Source organism: Bombina bombina, chromosome 6 (assembly GCF_027579735.1).
Source record: "Bombina bombina isolate aBomBom1 chromosome 6, aBomBom1.pri, whole genome shotgun sequence".
Lineage (NCBI taxonomy): Eukaryota > Metazoa > Chordata > Amphibia > Anura > Bombinatoridae > Bombina > Bombina bombina.
Window position 1 is genome coordinate 310,819,754 of NC_069504.1, and position 15,492 is coordinate 310,835,245.

At 42.2% G+C, this 15,492-nt stretch overlaps 1 protein-coding gene across 1 annotated transcript in view; it reads right to left on the reverse strand.

Annotated features, from left to right (window-relative positions):
• The window catches only part of TMTC2 (transmembrane O-mannosyltransferase targeting cadherins 2), a 711,043-nt gene that overhangs the window by 463,021 nt on the left and 232,530 nt on the right, over nucleotides 1-15,492 (reverse strand). Inside the window, exon 3 of the mRNA XM_053716930.1 lies at nucleotides 641-1,469. Coding sequence (XP_053572905.1) covers nucleotides 641-1,469 — 829 coding nt within the window. The remainder of the gene's footprint in view (nucleotides 1-640; nucleotides 1,470-15,492) is intronic.

The following is a 15,492-nucleotide window of genomic DNA, read 5'->3' on the forward strand; positions in this document are numbered from 1 at the left end:
AAATCTATCAAATATCAGGTCTTATGTAGTGAACCCTAGTAGATTTTTATTATCTTTAAAAGGGACAGTAAACACCTTGAGATTTGTATATGTGTTTAGTTATACATATATTTTAATTATCTATTTTGCCCCTTTCCATATAATTTAGCTCTGAAATTTTTTAATTTTCTAATGGTCAGAACTTGAAATGCCCCTTATTGGCTTTAACGCATAACATTGCAAAGCAATGTACTTTATACTATGGCTAGCCTTGCTTTCTGTAAGGCTAGTGGTGGGTGGAGTTTGGCTATTGAAAAACAATTGCAGTGAAAAGGATGTTAATTTGCTTTAAAAATATTAACACTTGGCTGATGTTATTCTATAGCAACACAACATAAATGTCTTGTAATTGCAAGGTGTATACTGTCCTTTTAAGTTTGAATAACAACCCAAATGGCAAAGTATAAAACATTTATACCTGAACAATATACAAACAGATTACACCAGGGGTCAGCAACCTTGGGCCCCGCCAATGTTTTGGAACTACATTTCCCATGATGCTGAGACACTCTTTAGGCTATCTGAGCATCACGGGTAATGTAGTTCCTAAACATTGCATTACACAATATGTTTTAAAATGGATGATAAAAAAGTGTGTTACCTTTTGCTGGGTTTACTTTTATTCCTGATCTATAAAGCATTTCCTCATTCTTCCAATCTCCATTACGGACAACAGTCTTGAGTCCATAAAAAATAATTAAAGCAGCAATGGCATAAAAAAATAAAGTTTTGAGAAAGTTTTTTTGGGCCTTAATATAAAGGGCTCTGGCCCCTACTGCAACTAGTAAACAGAAACCCATACTGGGTATATATAGTACACGCTCTGCAATAACAAAGCCAACATAGAAAAATAGATTACTAGCGGGCACAAACGGCACTATCAACAAGGATAAAGCTAAAACAACAATGTTTTCTGTTGAAGGAAGTTGGAGTTCATGGTTAATATGGTTTTTTACACCATTTTCAAGTTTTGAAACAATGGTAGGTCTTTGTTCTGAATTCTTGTTTTCTAATTCCGACTGACAGCTATGCCCATTAGTATTCTGCTTGCCATTCATGACAATTTTCCCATTGCATTCTTTCTTTGCAGAAGAACTCTTCAGACACGAGTAGGCAAGGAGGAAAAGCAAAATGTAGAAGGCCACAGTGTGTAAATTCCTCTGGTCTATCAATGTTTTAATGAGAGGCACAGCATCCATGGACCAATCAAAGCTGAGAGTATCAGGGCAGAAAAGCAGCCACAGATTCTTTGTTGGCAAATACAGGAAGGTCAGAGTACGTGTGAGGAAAATTTCACAGTCAGCTGCTGGATTGTCCGAATTTGAGAAACTTGGAGCTGTGTTACCCATCCAATAGAATCGAGTACCCAGCAAGAGAACACCCCAAGCAGATAGTAATCCAATGCTGTAGAAGAAGGACACATTCTTCCTCTGAAATCAAAACAAATAAAAAGTAATTAAAAAAAAAAAAAAATACAAGAAACTGCTAAAAAAAAACAGTAGGACTGTTTATATAGACAATAAATATATATATATATATATATATATATATATATATATATATATATATATATATATATATATATATATATATATATATATAGTGCTTTTTTGTAAAAGAAAATGTGCCGGTAGACAGTACAAGTATATATATATATATATATATATATACACACACACACAGTATACAGTATATACACACACATATATATATATATACACACATATATATATATATCTGTGTGTGTGTGTGTGTGTGCGTGATAATTACATATATATATATATATATATATATATATATATATATATATATATAAATAGATTGCATTTAGTCTGCAGTATACTCATTTTAAAATGACTTCTTATAGAAATAATGAGTATTTGTTTATAGGGCACATTTTTAAAAAGATTATCATCTACAAACTTTCTAATTTTTCTCCTTATGTCACCCTCCAGAGATTTATACATTTATCTTTCAAGGTTTTCAAACTCTTAAGTGGTTTTTATTTCCTCTCAAAGGGACAACATTCCCTACTCATGAATATTTGGAATTATATTTTATGGTTTTTAAAACAACCATTAAAAGACAGGGTTCAAAACTATTACTTTATGCAGCTCTTAAGATAGATATTCACAGTGCTAAACATTTGGAGGCCTATTTAACAATGGTCTGTCGGACCTGATCCGACAGTGCGGATCAGGTCTGACTGACCTCGCTGAATGCGGATAGCAATACGCTCTCCGTATTCAGCATTGCACCAGCAGCTCTTGTGAGCTGCTGGTGCAACGCCGCCCCCTGCAGATTCGCGGCCAATGGGCCGCCAGCAGGGGGGGTGTCAATCAACCTGATCGTACTCGATCGGGTTGATTTGTGGAGATGTCTGTCTACCTGCTCAAAGCAGGCGGACAGGGTTATGGAGCACCAGTCTTTAGACCGTTACTTCATAACTGCTGAAACACGGAGCTTGATAGATTGGCCCCTGTGACTTTATTTGGATTTGCTTTTAGTTTCTCATTTTGATTTGTTTTTATTAAATTGATATTACACAATTCTGAAAATAATATTTTGTGATATGTAATGTATCATCTGGCCTATATGATTGTCTTTGGTAAGTCAAATCAGCATCATTATTTACAATAAAGCATTTAGTAGTAGTATTTGTTTTTTTATATATTCAATTTAAACACATAAATATCTACTAAAGGGCAAACCAGATGTCGGACATCCTTGATCTGTCTTCATCAAGCCTCTCTCCTTATAAGAAAGGCTGAGCAAGAAAAACAAGCATTGATACAGATCTGATTATTTTCTATTTCTGAAGTTACCACACGCAGCTGTTTTTACATCTAAAATGAATTATCTGCTTGTTTGTTAAGCAATTTGTTTTGGTATTTAGGTTAATTTAAGGTTACTGCATTGTACTTAAATCAAGTGCTTTAATTACAATTAGCAAAAATAAAAGCAACAAGGGACAATTAATTGAATAGACACAAAACTCATTTGAAGCCTAGGTTACATTTGGAATGTCCAGTGACATTGTAAAATAAATTAGACTGATGAACAGAGATACGGGTACATAAAAACAAAATTTATACTTACCTGATAAATTTCTTTCTTTCCGGATATGGTGAGTCCACGGCGTCCTCAATTACTGTTGGGAATATCACTCCTGGCCAGCAGGAGGAGGCAAAGAGCACCACAGCAAAGCTGTTAAGTATCCTTCCCCTTCCCACTGTCACGCCGCGCCGCTCTAGCCGTTGCTAGGGGCACTGCATCTCCTTCTATGCTCGTTGTCAGGGGCAGTGTCAGCTCTGGAGGCGTGCAGCGCTGATGTCATCACCGCACGCTCCAGATGCCGGGCGAATCTCTGAGGCGCGAACCTGCGCCTATTTAAACCTGGGAGGAACGATCTGTCACTGCCCAAGTATAGGTGTTGCCTTGTGTGCTCCTGGGTGCGACAGATCGTTCTTCCTTGTTCCTCTTACTGTTGCTGAATCTGCCTGCCTGACTACTCTACCTGCCTTAACCCTTAAACTGCTGGATTTCCTACTGTTGCTGAACCTGCTTGCCTGACTACTCTACCTGCCTTAACCCTTAAACTGCTGGATTGCTTTCTGTTGCTGAACCTGCCTGCCTTACTCCTCTACCTGCCTTAACCCTTAAACTGCCAGATTGTTTACTGTTGCCAATCCCTGCCTGCCTGACCCTTCTAGTGGTGTGCCCTTGGACTGCTTTTCTGTTGCCAATCCCTGCCTGACTGACTATTCAAGTGGTTTATCTCTGGACTACTCCACTGTTGCCGCTGAGGACTACCCTGCCTGTGGTGAGTGCCGCTCTCCTCATCTCCTTATCTTTCTCTGCTCTGGGATATTCCCTATCATTCCGGCTCGACGCCGGGATAAGAAGACTACTGGACGAGTTCGGTTTGATAGAGGAGTATCCCACAGGCATTACACCCACAAACCCCAGTCATTCAACCGAAGGAAAATGGAGAAAAGGAGAAACACAAGGGGCTCTATTTAAGAAGCAGCGGATGCTGCCTCCGACCCACTTCGCTTCAGTTCCGGCTGAAGTGGAAGTTAAGAAGCAGCGGTCCTAAGACCGCTGTTCCTTAACTCGTCCGCCACCTCTGAGGTGGCGGACAGTAATCCGCCCGATCTAATACAATTGGGTTGATTGACACCCCCTGCTAGCGGCATTGCACCAGCAGTTCACAAGAACTGCTGGTGCAATGATAAATGCCAACAGCGTATGCTGTCGGCATTTAGCGATGTGCATCGGACATGATCGGCTATATCGGATCATGTCCGTCCGCACATTAATAAATGGACCCCCAAGTGTAGAGGTGCCTGAGGTTATAGTAAAAAAAACTGTCTTTAAAATACAGGGCGGGGCCGTAGACTCAATATCCGTAAAGAAAGAAATTTATTAGGTAAGCATAATTGTTTTCTTTCCTAAAATATGGTGAGCCCACGGCGTCCTCAATTACTGTTCGGAACTAATACCCAAGCTAAAGGACACTGAAGACTAGGGAGGGACAAGACAGATATACCTAAACAGAAGGCACCACTGCTTTAAGAACCTTTTTACCAAAAGAAACCTCAGTCGAGGCAAAAGTATCAAATCTATAAAATTTTAGAAAAGTATGCAAAGAGGACCAAGTTGTAGCCTTGCAAATCTGCTTCACAGAAGCTTAATTTTTGAAAGCCCAAGAAGAAGAAACAGCCCTAGAGGAATGAGCTGCATATGTCCAGCAGTCTCATATGCCAAACGAATAATACTTCTCAACCAGAGAGAAAGAGAAGTAGCAGTAGCTTTCTGACCTTTTCATTTCCCAGAAAAACAAAAACAATGCAGAAGACTGACGAAAATCCTTGGACGCCTGCAAATAGAATTTAAGAGCACGCACAGAATCCAGGTTGTGTAACAAAGTTCCTCATGAGAATAAAGATTAGGACAGAGTGAAGGAACAACAATCTCCTGATTAATATTTCTAATTCGAAACAACCTTCGGAAGAAAACCAAACTTGGTACGAAGAACTGCCTTATCTGCATGAAATATGAGATAAGCCGATTCACACTGCAAAGCTGAGAGTTCAGAAACTCTCCGAGCAGAAGAGATAGCAGTAAGAAACAAAAGCTTCCAAGATAACAACTTAATATCTATGGAATGCATTGGCTCCAACAGAGCCTGCTGCAAAACATTAAAAACAAGGTTAAGACTCCAAGGTGGAGTAACCGATTTAAACACAGGCCTGTTTCTGACTAAGGCCTGACAAAAGGATTGCACATCTGGCACATCCGTCAGATGCTTGTGCAGCAAAATAGATAGAGCAGAAATCTGACCCTTCAGAGTACTGACAGACAAACCTTTCTCCAGACCTTCCTGAAGACAAGATAAAATTCTTAGAATCCTGACCCTACTCCAAGAGTGTCCCTTGGATTCACACCAATGAAGATATTTACGCCGTACCTTATGGTAAATCTTTCTAGTAACAGGCTTACGAGCCTGAATCATGGTCTCAATGACCGACCCAGAAAAACCACGCTTAGATAAAATTAAGCGTTCAATCTCCAAGCAGAAGAAACGAGAAAAGGACCCTGAAGTAGCAGGTCCTTCCTCAGAGGGAGTCTCCACGGTGGAAGAGACGACATTTCCACTAGGTCTGCATACCAGATCCTGCGTGGCTATGCCAGAGCTATTAAAATCACTGATGCTCTCTCCTGCTTGATCCGAGCAATGACTCGTGGAAGGTGAGCAAACAGGGAAAAACAGAATTTATGCTTACCTGATAAATTACTTTCTCCAACGGTGTGTCCGGTCCACGGCGTCATCCTTACTTGTGGGATATTCTCTTCCCCAACAGGAAATGGCAAAGAGCCCAGCAAAGCTGGTCATATGATCCCTCCTAGGCTCCGCCTACCCCAGTCATTCGACCGACGTACAGGAGGAAATATGCATAGGAGAAACCATATGATACCGTGGTGACTGTAGTTAGAGAAAATAATTCATCAGACCTGATTAAAAAAACCAGGGCGGGCTGTGGACCGGACACACCGTTGGAGAAAGTAATTTATCAGGTAAGCATAAATTCTGTTTTCTCCAACATAGGTGTGTCCGGTCCACGGCGTCATCCTTACTTGTGGGAACCAATACCAAAGCTTTAGGACACGGATGAAGGGAGGGAGCAAATCAGGTCACCTAAATGGAAGGCACCACGGCTTGCAAAACCTTTCTCCCAAAAATAGCCTCTGAAGAAGCAAAAGTATCGAATTTGTAAAATTTGGCAAAAGTGTGCAGTGAAGACCAAGTCGCTGCCTTACATATCTGGTCAACAGAAGCTTCGTTCTTGAAGGCCCATGTGGAAGCCACAGCCCTAGTGGAGTGAGCTGTGATTCTTTCAGGAGGCTGCCGTCCGGCAGTCTCATAAGCCAAACGGATAATGCTTTTAAGCCAAAAGGAAAGAGAGGTAGAAGTTGCTTTTTGACCTCTCCTTTTACCAGAATAAACAACAAACAAAGAAGAAGTTTGTCTGAAATCTTTAGTGGCCTCTAAATAGAATTTTAGAGCACGGACGACGTCCAAATTGTGTAACAAACGTTCCTTCTTTGAAACTGGATTCGGGCACAAAGAAGGTACAACTATCTCCTGGTTAATATTCTTGTTGGAAACGACTTTCGGAAGAAAACCAGGCTTAGTACGCAAAACCACCTTATCTGCATGGAACACCAGATAGGGTGGAGAACACTGCAGAGCAGATAACTCTGAAACTCTTCTAGCAGAAGAAATTGCAACCAAAAACAAAACTTTCCAAGATAATAACTTAATATCTACGGAATGTAAGGGTTCAAACGGAACCCCTTGAAGAACTGAAAGAACTAGATTGAGACTCCAGGGAGGAGTCAAAGGTCTGTAAACAGGCTTGATTCTAACCAGAGCCTGAACAAACGCCTGAACGTCTGGCACAGCTGCCAGCCTTTTGTGAAGTAAAACAGATAACGCAGAAATCTGTCCCTTCAGAGAACTTGCAGATAATCCCTTCTACAAACCCTCTTGTAGAAAGGATAAAATCCTAGGAATTTTTATCTTGTTCCATGGGAATCCTTTAGATTCACACCAATTGATATATTTTTTCCATATCTTATGGTAAATCTTTCTAGTTACAGGCTTTCTAGCCTGAATAAGAGTATCTATTACAGAATCTGAAAACCCACGCTTTGATAAAATCAAGCGTTCAATCTCCAAGCAGTCAGTTGGAGAGAAACCAGATTCGGATGTTCGAATGGACCTTGAACAAGAAGGTCCTGTCTCAAAGGTAGCTTCCATGGTGGAGCCGATGACATATTCACCAGGTCTGCATACCAAGTCCTGCGTGGCCACGCAGGAGCTATCAAGATCACCGAAGCCCTCTCCTGATTGATCCTGGCTACCAGCCTGGGAATGAGAGGAAACGGTGGGAATACATAAGCTAGGTTGAAGGTCCAAGGTGCTACTAGTGCATCTACTAGAGTCGCCTTGGGATCCCTGGATCTGGACCCGTAACAAGGAACCTTGAAGTTCTGGTGAGACGCCATCAGATCCATGTCTGGAATGCCCCATAATTGAGTTATTTGGGCAAAGATTTCCGGGTGGAGTTCCCACTCCCCCGGATGGAATGTCTGACGACTCAGAAAATCCGCTTCCCAATTTTCCACTCCTGGGATGTGGATTGCAGACAAGTGGCAGGAGTGATCCTCCGCCCATTGAATTATCTTGGTCACTTCCTCCATCGCCAGGGAACTCCTTGTTCCCCCCTGATGGTTGATATAAGCAACTGTCGTCATGTTGTCTGATTGAAACCTTATGAATTTGGCCTTTGCTAGATGAGGCCAAGCTTTGAGAGCATTGAATATCGCTCTCAGTTCCAGAATGTTTATCGGGAGAAGAGATTCTTCCCGAGACCATAGACCCTGAGCTTTCAGGGGTTCCCAGACCGCTCCCCAGCCCACCAGACTGGCGTCGGTCGTGACAATGACCCACTCTGGTCTGCGGAAGCTCATTCCCTGTGACAGATTGTCCAGGATTAGCCACCAACGGAGTGAATCTCTGGTCCTTTGATCTACTTGAATCGTCGGAGACAAGTCTGTATAATCCCCATTCCACTGTCTGAGCATGCACAGTTGTAATGGTCTTAGATGAATTCGTGCAAAAGGAACTATGTCCATTGCCGCAACCATCAATCCTATTACTTCCATGCACTGTGCTATGGAAGGATGAAGAACAGAATGAAGAATTTGACAAGAGCTTAGAAGTTTTGATTTTCTGACCTCTGTCAGAAAAATTCTCATTTCTAAGGAGTCTATTATTGTTCCCAAGAAAGGAACTCTTGTTGACGGGGAAAGAGAACTTTTTTCTATGTTTACTTTCCATCCGTGAGATCTGAGAAAGGCTAGGACGATGTCCGTATGAGCCTTTGCTTTTGACAGACGACGCTTGAATCAGGATGTCGTCCAAGTACGGTACTACTGCAATGTCCCTTGGTCTTAGAACCGCTAGAAGGGACCCTAGTACCTTTGTGAAAATTCTCGGAGCAGTGGCTAACCCGAATGGAAGTGCCACAAACTGGTAATGCTTGTCCAGAAAAGCGAACCTTAGGAACTGATGATGTTCCTTGTGGATAGGAATATGGAGGTACGCATCCTTTAAATCCACCGTGGTCATGAATTGACCTTCCTGGATGGTAGGAAGGATCGTTCGAATGGTTTCCATTTTGAACGATGGAACCCTGAGAAATTTGTTTAGGATCTTGAGATCTAGAATTGGTCTGAACGTTCCCTCTTTTTTGGGAACTATGAACAGGTTGGAGTAAAACCCCATCCCTTGTTCTCTTATTGGAACTGGATGAATTACTCCCATCCTTAACAGGTCTTCTACACAATGTAAGAATGCCTGTCTTTTTATTTGGTTTGAAGATAATTGAGACCTGTGGAACCTTCCCCTTGGGGGTAGTTCCTTGAATTCTAGGAGATAACCTTGAGAAACTATTTCTAGTGCCCAAGGATCCTGAACATCTCTTGCCCAGGCCTGAGCAAAGAGAGAAAGTCTGCCCCCCACCAGATCCGGTCCCGGATCGGGGGCCATCCCTTCATGCTGTTTTGGTAGCAGTGGCAGGCTTCTTGGCCTGCTTACCCTTGTTCCAGCCTTGCATCGGTCTCCAGGCTGGTTTGGGTTGAGAAGTATTACCCTCTTGCTTAGAGGATGTAGAAGTAGAGGCTGGTCCGTTTCTGCGAAAGGGACGAAAATTAGGCTTATTTCTAGCCTTAAAAGACCTATCCTGAGGAAGGGCGTGGCCCTTTCCTCCGGTGATGTCTGAAATAATCTCTTTCAAATCAGGCCCAAACAGAGTTTTGCCCTTGAAAGGGATGTTAAGTAATTTTGTCTTGGAAGACACATCCACTGACCAAGACTTCAGCCAGAGCGCTCTGCGCGCCACGATAGCAAACCCCGAATTTTTCGCCGCTAATCTCGCTAATTGCAAAGCGGCATCTAGAATAAAAGAGTTAGCCAATTTAAGTGCATGAACTCTGCCCATAACCTCCTCATATGAAGATTCTTTATCGAGCGACTTTTCTAGTTCTTCGAACCAGAAACACGCCGCCGTAGTGACAGGAACAATGCATGAAATTGGTTGAAGAAGGTAACCTTGCTGAACAAACATTTTTTTAAGCAAACCCTCTAATTTTTTATCCATAGGATCTTTAAAAGCACAACTATCTTCTATGGGAATAGTAGTGCGTTTGTTTAGAGTAGAGACCGCCCCCTCGACCTTAGGGACTGTCTGCCATAAGTCCTTTCTGGGGTCGACTATAGGAAATAATTTCTTAAATATAGGGGGAGGCACAAAAGGTATGCCAGGCCTTTCCCATTCCTTTTCCCATTCCGAATTTTTCGCAGCTAATCTCGCTAATTGCAAAGCGGCATCTAGAATAAAAGAGTTAGCCAATTTAAGTGCATGAACTCTGCCCATAACCTCCTCATATGAAGATTCTTTATCGAGCGACTTTTCTAGTTCTTCGAACCAGAAACACGCCGCCGTAGTGACAGGAACAATGCATGAAATTGGTTGAAGAAGGTAACCTTGCTGAACAAACATTTTTTTAAGCAAACCCTCTAATTTTTTATCCATAGGATCTTTAAAAGCACAACTATCTTCTATGGGAATAGTAGTGCGTTTGTTTAGAGTAGAGACCGCCCCCCTCGACCTTAGGGACTGTCTGCCATAAGTCCTTTCTGGGGTCGACTATAGGAAATAATTTCTTAAATATAGGGGGAGGCACAAAAGGTATGCCGGGCCTTTCCCATTCCTTGTTTACTATAACCGCCACCCGCTTGGGTATAGGAAAAACATCGGGGGGCAACGGAACCTCTAGGAACTTATCCATCTTACATAATTTCTCTGGAATGACCAAATTGTCACAATCATCCAGAGTAGATAATACCTCCTTAAGCAGTGCGCGGAGATGTTCTAATTTAAATTTAAATGTTACAACATCAGGTTCAGCTTGTTGAGAAATTTTCCCTGAATCTGAAATTTCTCCCTCAGACAAAACCTCCCTCCTGGCCCCTTCAGATTGGTGTGAGGGTATGTCAGAAGCGTTATCATCAGCGTCCTCTTGCTCTTCAGTGTTTAAAACAGAGCAATCGCGCTTTCTTTGATAAGTAGGCATTTTAGATAAAATATTTGCAATAGAATTATCCATAACAGCCGTTAATTGTTGAATAGTAATAAGTATTGGCGCACTAGATGTACTAGGGGCCTCTTGTGTGGGCAAAACTGGTGTAGACACAGAAGGGGGTGATGCAGTACCATGCTTACTCCCCTCATCTGAAGAATCATCTTGGGCACTATTATTATCTGTGGCATCATTGTCCCTACTTTGTTTGGACACCATGTCACAATTATCACATATATTTAAATGGGGAGACACATTGGCTTCCATACACATAGAACATCGTTTATCTGATGGTTCAGACATGTTAAACAGGCTTAAACTTGTCAACAAAGCACAAAAAACGTTTTAAAATAAAACCGTTACTGTCACTTTAAATTTTAAACAGAACACACTTTATTACACTTTATTGCGAAAAAATATGAAGCAATTATTCAAAATTCACCAAAATTTCACCACAGTGTCTTAAAGCCTTAAAAGTATTGCACACCAAATTTGAAAGCTTTAACCCTTAAAATAACGGAACCGGAGCCGTTTTTACATTTAACCCCTATACAGTCCCAGGAATCTGCTTTGCTGAGACCCAACCAAGCCCAGAGGGGAATACGATACCAAATGACGCCTTCTGTAAGCTTTTTCAGAGTATCTTAGCACCTCACACATGCATCTGCATGCCTTGCCTTCCAAAAACAACTGCGCATTAGTGGCGCGAAAATGAGGCTCTGCCTATGACTAGAGAAAGGCCCCCATCTGAAAAAGGTGTCCATACAGTGCCTGCCGTTTTTTAACAACAATCCCCAAGATTATAATAATTATAAAGCACTATAATCTGTCAAATATGCTTAGCAAGTAATCGTTTCAGCCCAGAAAAAGGTCCATACAGTGCCTGCCGTTTTTTAACAACAATCGCCAAGATTATAATAATTATAAAGCACTATAATCTGTCAAATATGCTTAGCAAGTAATCGTTTCAGCCCAGAAAAATGTCTACCAGTTTTTTAAGCCCTTATAAAGCCTTTATTCTCATACTTAAACTAAGAAAATGGCTTACCGGTCCCCATAGGGAAAATGACAGCCTTCCAGCATTACCAAGTCGTGTTAGAAATGTGGCCATCATACCTCAGGCAGAAAAAGTCTGCCAACTGCTTCCCCCAACTGAAGTTACTTCATCTCAACAGTCCTGTGTGGAAACAGCAATCGATTTTAGTAACGTTTGCTAAAATCATCTTCCTCTCACAAACAGAAATCTTCTTCTCTTTTCTGTTTCAGAGTAAATAGTACATACCAGCACTATTTTAAAATAACAAACACTTGATTGAAGAATAAAAACTACATTTAAACACCAAAAAACTCTTAGCCATCTCCGTGGAGATGTTGCCTGTGCAACGGCAAAGAGAATGACTGGGGTAGGCGGAGCCTAGGAGGGATCATATGACCAGCTTTGCTGGGCTCTTTGCCATTTCCTGTTGGGGAAGAGAATATCCCACAAGTAAGGATGACGCCGTGGACCGGACACACCTATGTTGGAGAAAAAGGTATGCCAACTTGAAGTTCCAAGGAACTGTCAGAGCATCTATCAGGAAGGCCTGAGGGTCCCTTGACCTTGAACTGTACTTTGGAAGCTTGGCGTTCTGTCGAGACGCCATCAGATCCAATGCCGGTGTCCCCATTTGATGGTTAACCAGTAGAACACCTCCGGATGGAGTTCCCACTCACCGGGATGAAATGTCTGTCTGCTCAGGAAATCCGCTTTCCAATTCTCCACTCCCGAAATGTGGATGGCAGATAGGCAGCTATTGTGAGCTTCCACCCACTGAATGATTCGATCCACCTCTTTCATGGCTAAGGAACACAGAGCCCCCCCCCTGGTAATTTATATAAGCCACTGAGGTTATGTTGTCTGACTGGAACCTGATAAACCGGGCTAAGGCCAGTTGAGGCCAAGCCATCAAGGCATTGAAGATCACTCTCAACTCCAAAATGTTTATGGGGAGAGCACATTGCTCCTGAGACCAAAGTCCTTGCACCTTCAATGAGCCCCAGACTGCTCCCCAGCTCATCAGGCTGGCGTCCGTGGTCACAATCACCCATGAGGGTCTCCGAAAGCATGTCCACTGAGACAGATGTTCCTGAGACAGCCACCACGGAAGAGAATCTCTTGTCGACTGATCTAGAACTATCTTCTGAGACAGATCTGCATAATCCCCGTTCCATTGAATGAGCATGCAAAACTGCAGAGCTCTCAAATGGAATTGAGCAAAAGGAACTATGTCCATGGAAGCCACTATCAGACCAATTACCTCCATAAACGCCTCTCTTTTTATTTGGTCTACTCTGCAGATAATCTTTAGAGGTGGAACCTGCCCCTGGGAGGAACGGTCTTGTATTCTAATTTGTAACGTTGGGATACTATGTCCACAGCCCACGGATCTGGAACATCTCGTATCCATGCTTGATACGCCTCCTACTTGATCCGGTCCCGGATCGTGGACAACCCCTTCATGCTGACTTAGACTCAGCCAAAGGCTTCTTAGATTGATTCCCCTTGTTCCAAGACTGACTGGGTTTCCAAGAAGGCTTGGACTATTCCTGCTTGGCAGAGGAGGGGGAAGACTTACCTTTGAAGTCACGAAAGGAACGAAAATGACTCTGACGTCCTTTTGGCCTACTCTTCTTATCTTGTGGCAGAACAGAACCTTTACCACCCATGATATCGGAAATAATTTCTGCCAAACCCGGCCCAAACAAGGTCTTACCCTTGTAAGGAATCGCCAAAAGCTTAGGCTTAGTGGAAAACTCTGCTGACCAAGATTTTAGCCATAACGCTCTACACGCCAAAATTGCGAAACCAGATATTTTGGCTCCCAACTTAATGACCGGCAATCACATTTTCCTGTAGCGTTTAATGTCAGTAACCTCTTGATCCTATAAGGTGTATACTAATAAATTATCCTAATACAAGTCAAAGCGTTAATGCTATGAGGATAGGTTAATCTGATGTAATAGCATCCGTTGCTTCCTATAGCTACACATAACCTCCGTAGCATGGTCTGACACAGGAAACACCTCCACCGAGGAGGGGACATTAAAGTATCTATTTAATTTACTAGATTTCTTAGGGTTGACAACAACAGGAGTATCAAAGTCGTCCAAGGTAGCCAAAACCTCCTTTAACAAAACACAAAGGTGTTCAAGCTTAAATCTGAAGGAAACAACTTCAGCATCAGAAGAAAGAATTATACTATCCAAATCTGAGATCTCACCCTCAAAGGAAACCGAAGTATCTTCCTCTTCAGAATTATGAGAAAGAGCAACTTGGTTAGCCTGGACTGGATCAGAAACCTTACTATCTGATTCTCTAATTTTCCTCTTGCATCTTCCCTGAAGCATGGGAATGCCAGCTAACACCTCAGATACCACCGAGGATACCTGGGCACCAATTTCTGCATGCAAATATACTCCTCCAGGAGATTGTGAGGAAACGCAGGGCACTGCATGTGTTAAGGCTTAGGATGTTTGAGGAGAAAGCTGTGGCATTGCCTGAGCAACATCAACCTGAGAGAGTGGTGGTTCAGCAACATAAAGTCTATCTTTGTACATTAATGTTCTCTCAATACAATCAGAACAAAAGGGCAAAGGAGGTTCAACTTGGTTATCAAGACAAAGCTTGCATTCAGCTGGAGGCACAGACTCCAGGTCCATCTTAAAATTAAAAGTAAAGCACAAGCGACATGCAAAAAAAAAAGCTTTTTCTTTTAACACTGTCCCTTTAAAAGCATTTGTTCCTAAAGTAAACATGACTGTTAAACAGGGCTTAATATAACCTCTTCAATTTACCCCATAAATGGTGAGCTAAATTAATGCCCAAACCTCTAAGATGTAATTGAGGCTTTATTAACTTATAACAGACTACCTCTACACCTCAGCGATATCACTGGGGTGCCTACCTGCCCCCTCTGCACTCTGTAATTGTAAGCTACTTGAAAAACGGAGCCTGTAGTGATTTCTAACAGCTCTGTATAATGTCTGCAGAGGCTTGAAGAAAAAACATCCACTTCCACTAGAAGCTACGCCGCTATAAGGAAAAGTGTGCACTTAAGGAAAATACCACCTCAGAGAAGGATTTGCCTCCCTAATAGTATTACAGAGGCGGTCCCGGCGGCCATAATAAAACACTTTTATCGGAACACCGTTCCATGACATGTCTCAGATGTTAGCTTCTTAAACAGAAATATGTACCGGACCCGTCCATTTTAACACCGGATCCAGGGAATACTACTGAGCCACCAGTAATTAACACACACATCTCTCTAAGCCCCAGTGCCTGCTCCCTGCCCAATGAATCCTGTTAGATAATACAGGAATCTAGTCCCAAAATAAAGTGCAACTATTTAGCTTTAAGGCCAGTGTTCTGTTTCTCTCACAAAAAAACTAAAATGGCACTTACCTGCACCTCTGGCTGTCCGGCAGGAGGACAGCTCACCCGGTATGAGAGGAAGCCACTCCTCACAGAGACCTGTGAAAACAAGAAAGGACAGAGTAAACCTACAAACACAGTGAGGCCCAACCCCACAAGTTTCTAACTGCTTGAAAACTACCACAGCCCTACTGAAGAGACTAACATGGAGTACAGCTATAACCAGTCTTGACAGGAAAGATCAGAGCAAACCTACTCTGGCTTTCAAAATAATAAATTCTTGATTGAAGAAAAATCTTTTACAGACACCAAATTTCACCTCCTCT